The sequence below is a fragment of the Galeopterus variegatus genome, unplaced genomic scaffold (genome assembly GCF_000696425.1).
Source record: "Galeopterus variegatus unplaced genomic scaffold, G_variegatus-3.0.2 Scaffold15578, whole genome shotgun sequence".
NCBI lineage: Eukaryota > Metazoa > Chordata > Mammalia > Dermoptera > Cynocephalidae > Galeopterus > Galeopterus variegatus.
This window is the reverse complement of record NW_007741689.1, coordinates 16,794-22,655: the sequence shown is the minus strand read 5'-3', so window position 1 is coordinate 22,655 and position 5,862 is coordinate 16,794. Positions and strand designations below refer to the sequence as shown.

At 59.3% G+C, this 5,862-nt stretch overlaps 2 protein-coding genes across 2 annotated transcripts; one reads left to right on the top strand and one right to left on the bottom strand.

Moving 5' to 3' along the window:
- Positions 1 to 313: 313 nt before the first annotated feature.
- LOC103582293 lies at positions 314 to 2,337 on the bottom strand. The gene is made up of 3 exons (XM_008563934.1): positions 1,431 to 2,337; positions 910 to 1,009; positions 314 to 552 (listed from the first exon to the last, which is right to left on the bottom strand). The coding sequence occupies exons 1-3, from the start codon at positions 1,824 to 1,826 to the stop codon at positions 314 to 316; spliced, it is 735 nt and encodes a 244-aa protein (XP_008562156.1). The 5' UTR covers positions 1,827 to 2,337.
- A 263-nt stretch (positions 2,338 to 2,600) lies between these two features.
- Positions 2,601 to 4,529, top strand: LOC103582292. The gene is made up of 5 exons (XM_008563933.1): positions 2,601 to 2,728; positions 2,808 to 2,962; positions 3,469 to 3,548; positions 3,718 to 3,924; positions 4,152 to 4,529. The coding sequence occupies exons 1-5, from the start codon at positions 2,724 to 2,726 to the stop codon at positions 4,527 to 4,529; spliced, it is 825 nt and encodes a 274-aa protein (XP_008562155.1). The 5' UTR covers positions 2,601 to 2,723.
- Positions 4,530 to 5,862: the final 1,333 nt, after the last annotated feature.

The window sequence follows — 5,862 nt, the reverse complement described above, 5'->3', positions numbered from 1 at the left end:
GGACCCGCCTTCCGGCTTCTGCCTCGCGCAGACAAGCGCGGACGCTGACCCGCTCCGGCTGGAGGACCTCGGTGTCCCCGCCCCTGCCGCTTTCTCCTGCATCCCCTCCCTCCTCTCTGATCCCCAGGGACCCCGGGAAGGCCTCTCCGCGGGCTGCGAGGGTGACAAGGGGATGGGCGCTCAGGGCTGGCCGGAGAACTCCCTCCAGCCAGTCGCACGCACCGCACCGGGCACCCCGCGGCCCCTGCAGAGTTAATCGTGGCTCGCGCTGCTCCCTGGCACAGGCGCGCGCGTCCACATTCGCGGTCCAGATTTAAGGTGGTCGGAAGCAGATGACAAGGCCGAGGAATAAGGACCCTCTGTCCTCCCCTTTCCGCCAGCTCAAGCCGGCCTCTCCGGCCGCGCCTGTCCTTTGTCGGCTCCCCAGCGAGCCCGGGGATCGGGTCGGGAAGCGACGGCCCGGAGGTGGCTCCTCCGTCTCCGCCACCCTCCCCCGTCCCCCACACTTGCGCCCCAGCAGCGCCGCGCCGTCAGCCGCCTGCGCACCTAGCCCTAAAGGTAGGACTTGAATATCTTAATAGGGCAATAAAAAGCATGTTGACCTATATTTGAAAGGAACCCATTTCTAGCTGGTTGTACGTGCGTGGAGTTTCAGAAAGTCGAGAATGGGCTGGGAGGTTGGCCGCCCGCCCCAAGTCTCCAAGGAGGTGGGGACAGGGAGAGGAAGTCGTGTGTTTCTTTGCTTCTCTTTCCTACCCCCTCCCCCTGATATTTATTCGCTCCAAATTCTCCTGCAAGCAGGTTGAAAACTAACGCGCTGCGATGCCAGCAAGTTCTACGTCCCTCCCCCGAGGTACCGCGGCTGCAGGAGGAAGAAGCATCCTTAAAGAAATATCAATACATTCACACCCTGATGGGCACGACTGCGGACGGCGGAATCGCGATGCCAGCGCCTCTGGAGTCCCTGCCTTTTGTCGGAGCCTTCTCCTGGCTTTTCCAATTGAGGATTCTTTGGGGGGGGGGGCTAGGGTGGGGGTGACGTGGGAAAGAAGATCACAGGAGAAAGAAAACATGAAAGCTCCGGGCTGCAGTGCTCAGGGCTGTGTGTACAGCGCCCTGGAGGCCACTTGATGTTTATGGGAGGATTCCTGCTCCCTCCCTCCGTTTCCACTCCCTCCTGGAAAAGGGCAGACACCCCCAATGTGAAGGTCTCCCCAAGTTCGAAGCCAGAGCAGAGGCAGGATAGGGAAGGCCATCCCAGCAAGACTCATCAGATCAGGGCCTTAATGGACCGCATCTACCGTCCTGGCGCCCACCCACACCCTAAACTTCTCCAGCCAGACCCTTAACCTCCATTCTCTTCCAGGAAGAGGGAGAGACGCCCGGTGGGCAGGTGGCTGGGGAAGGAGCCTGTGAAATCACCTTCCTACCTGCCCAAAGAGCAAGCAGAGCGAGCCTGGGACCGCCGGGTTCCACGCAACCCCCTTGAAAGCAACACAGTCCACGCCCCGGCGCTGGGTTTCTACCTGAGTCATCAGCCGGTCCGCTCCGGTGTTTTCTTCATCCTTAAATATGATGTCGGGGTTGTAATTGGGGGTGAGTTCCTTAAACCGCTCTGAGTTTCTCGAGATCTTCCCTTCGTACCTGCCGCTGGCCCCGAGGGTCTTCTCGGCCACGTTGGGGATAAACTGCTTGTAGGCTAAAGGGGTCAGCTTTTTGGGGTGCCGCCTCTTCCCAAACCCCCTGCCGGGCCCGCAGGCCAGCCCCGAGCACATCAGCAGCGAGGAGACGAGCGCCAGCAGCAGACATCTCGCCAGCAGCAGCATCTCGTCCGCGGGAGCCGGTGCCTCCCGAGCTGGCCCGCGCGGGTCTGTGCGCGCAGGGGCGCGCGGCTGTGTGCGCTGCGCCCTCTCGAGCGCTCTGCTCTGCCTCCCTCGCTGCGGCTCGCCCGCTGCCTGCTCGCTGCCTGCCTTTCTCTTCCTATAGAACCCTGCCCGCCACGGCTGCTGCGGGGGACTCGCCACCGATCCCCACCCAGACGGGGGCTGGAATGGCAGGCTGCTGGTCGCTGATAACGGAACACATCGGAGTTGGGTCGCTAGACAGCAATCAAAAGACAAAAAGAGTCTGATTTTAAATGGTAGCGAGCCTGGAGAGCCTGTGCGAGAGGCTGCCTTTAGCTCTATATTATAGCTGGCAGGGGCGCGTCTGATTGGCCAAAGCTGCACTGGCTTGTCTTCTGATGTTAACCCTGAAGAAGACTACATGCTTCCCCCTGTTGCTGCTGTCGCTTTATTTTTACCTGAAGGCTTCGAGTTAAGGGGGAAAAATAATCTTTACTAAGATAGAGGTGGGCGGGAGGGACGAGGCGTGTTTCTTGGCATAACGTCAATTACTCCCTGCTTTGTGTACATCTCTGCGTTTCCCCCTTTACTTTTGCCAGAATGGTAGGTGCTTCAGTTAAAACCAACTTAAGTTTTTAAAGGACAGTCTAGATTCCCCGCCACCCCCAGCTTCAGTCATCAAACAAATAGTCTCTGGAATGTTTGAGGGGCAAAGCTGCCCAGCTCTTGTCTAATTCCCGCCCCCCCCCCGACTCTGTCATGCAGGCCAGGTCTCCCCACATTTTGAGGAAAGAGGACTCTGAGCCTCCTCCTGAATGTCAGCATCCTTGGACAGAGGGTACTTATGAGTGACCACAACTTAAAGCATTGCTATTGGAAATGCTGTAAGTGCCTTAGAAATACTGTAAAATACTGCCCCTTCACTGTGTTTCAATTAATGCATTATTTTAAAAACCTCTGCAGGTGGGATGGAGACATGCCCAGGGGCAGGCACAGAGTGACCCAGAGACCATCAGTGTGGTTGGGCCACGTGGGGCTTGTGCTGCACCCCAGCGAGAAGGGGCCGGGGGCTGGTGCGAGCCCCATGGGCCAAGGCCTGCGCCTGGGGGCAGCGTCAGGTGGGCAAGGCCGTGCACGCCCCACCCCCACAACTGATCCATGGAGCAAGGCGCAGGGCCAGGGAGGAGCTGAGTGTGGAATTCGGGCTCCTTGCCACAGTGTGCGGAGCTGGCCTCCTGGGGAGGTCGGCAAGCCGGTCCTCGGGAGCCGACCAGGGCCTGGGACCCTGGCAGAACAGTGTTCTGGCCCAAGAGGGACATCCTAGAAGAGGACACAGTGCCCAGAGGCTGGCACTATTTGACTCCACCATCCCCTTACTTCTTGCAGAAAAAGAAAAAATCTCAGAAAGTCCTAAACTAGAAAAATAAAATCTAAAACTCCCCTTTTTGCAGAACATGCCCTTCCTCTTCTCGCCCCTCCCCCATCGCACTCATACACAATAATTCCTCTAGAATAGGGTAAGGGAGCGAGGCTTACTCATGTGGAATGGCAATGCTGCCCCTGAGGAATAATCAGATACTGCGGATACTGCCCTGTGAAGTTAAGTGCTCTCCCTTGACCCCAGCCCGTCCAGCGCAGGTGGAGAAGCCCAGTCTGAAGCTCAGCCCTCAAACAATGGGAAGTTTCCAGCAGTGCCCTTTGCAGGTAAACTTTATTTTTTTTAAACCCCGTGGAGGAGAGGAGAGGTGCATCTTAAGCGACATCTATCATGAGTCTCAAGAGACAGCAGTATCCAGACTCAGCGGTCTGGGTCCCTCCCCGAAGGTTGACCCAGGCTCCCCTGTCTTGCTTTTCTATTCTATGATTTGTGAAGAATCAAAATTCGAGGAAGAACGCAAACCTCTGGGCAGCACCCAACTTTATCAAGGCCAAAGAACCAGAGTCTCCACTGAGCAGGAGACAGCGGAGCTCAGCTGAGCACCCCGATGTGGGCAGTTCTGCAGCATGTGTGTCCTGTGCGGTGTCACCTGCTCCAGGGAGTAACATGCAAAAAGGGATCCGACGTCCTCTACCGTGCAGGGTAGGCCTTCTTGATGCAGCTACCTGCACAGCATGTGGATGTCACATCACTGGGCAGTGCAGGCAGGACAAACGACCTGGGCCCTGTGGGACACTGGCAACCTTTTGATGGCCTTCCACAGTGGTGGCGTCTGCTCTCGTCCCTTCCCCCTCCCGTTTTTAGCTCTCCCTCTGTTACTAGGGCCGCAGCACCGGGTCACAACCCTGCAGCCTGGCTCCTGTGCGCAGACCTGCGGGAGGCGTGCGCCAGGGCAGCAGGACCCACAGCAGCAGACGGCTCCCCTCCGCCTCGCGCGGCCTGGGCGGGTGTGTTTTGGAAGCAAACGCCTGAGCTGCATGGAGCTCGTCGTGGGCACAGCTGGACTTTGGGTGCCCCCAGGAGCACTCAGCTCCTCTTTGGCAGAGGGACGCGCGCTCGCTCGGCTACCCGGGAGTTTCGCCAGGCCTTCCCTGCCCAGAGGGACGGGGTACCAGGGCCACCCCCTCCCTTCTATCGCTGGCCATCCCTGGACACCCTGGAGAGCCTGTGGTGGTGGGGGGGCCTTCCCCAGGACTGGCCTGATCCTCAAGAATAAAATAAGGATGAACCATAAAACTTGCCACTGATGCCTTGTTTTGGAGGGCTTGCTCCCTGTCGTGGGGTGGGGGGAAAAGTCTGGACAAAAAGCAACCACAGTTCGCATTTATTGTCTTAGAGACAAGGGCGCTGGGCGGAGGCACTGAGAAGCTGGGGCCTCTGTCCTCCCCGCCCCCTTCTCGGTCCTTCTTTCCTCGCGCCCACTCCCCACTTCCCAGACACCAGACACCGCTGCCTTCCACCTCCAGACACCAGATGGCTCCCTCTCTTTGCCTTTCCCCCTCCAGACAATTTGGGCCCCTCCCCATGCCAGGGAGAGGTTCCAAACCCCAGCCTTCGCCTGACAAGGCCGGACATCCTGGGTGACCCTCAGGATTCGCTTCTGATTCATCTGGGCTCTCCCTACCTGGCTGCAGCGTCCCACCCAGCCATCCCCCCGCCCGTCGCTCCTTCCTGCCCGTCTCTTGCCCCAGCCCCCAGGAGGGCCTTGCTGGGCGCTGCCCCTTCCCCGTCCCGGCCCCGCCGCTAGATGGCCTTGTCACTCTGCCTTCAGGCTCGCTGGGTCGGCTTGGGAAATTCCCGCAGTCCCAGGTTGGGAGGCCCCGGAAGGAAGCGGGGCTCCCCGGCTCATCCTCCCCTTTCCCGTCACCAGTCTCTGGGCCACCCCGACTTCCCGTCCCCAGGATTGTACCCGCTGCCCCAGCGAGCCCTGCCTGCCACGCTTCTGCAGCCTCCGCCCCTCTTCCAGTCTCTAATCTCACGTTTCCTCTTTGCTCTGTCCCTGCCCCTTTGATTTCTCTTCCTTATAGTGATTCTACACAATCTCTCCCCATCTAGTCATCCGGTTTCAATTTATTTCTGAATTTGTTCCGATTTTGGCAAACTGCATTTCTGTGGCTCCATTTGTCGTTGCGATTGCCGGCCAGGGCCCTCTCCGCATTCTGGAGGGATGCTGCCCTCTGGCGCTGTTCTGTCTCCAGGGCCCTTCCCCGATATCCCCAGGCCCGGGGTTGTGAGTCTCCAGCTCCCTGGAGATCCCCAGGTTCTGCGCAGCACAGGAAGCCCAGGAACACCCACGGCGCCCTGAATGCAGCCAGGATGCAGGTGGATGGAAGCAGCAGCTCTCCTTCTGTGCCGGCGCCCGTGGAGTGAGGGCCAGGGGTGGCCGCGGGGCCCTCTGGATGCCCTGCATCCACATCCTCATGGCACTGCAGCTGAGAGCCACTGCGGTGACCCACAGGAACTCCAGTGCCACTCCAGTGGTGGATGTGAGGAGCTGGCTCTGCTGACTGTTTATGGTGGGGCCGGGTGCTCGTAAAAGGTGCCTCTCAGCAGTGCAGTGCAGAGGGTACCGGCCCCGTG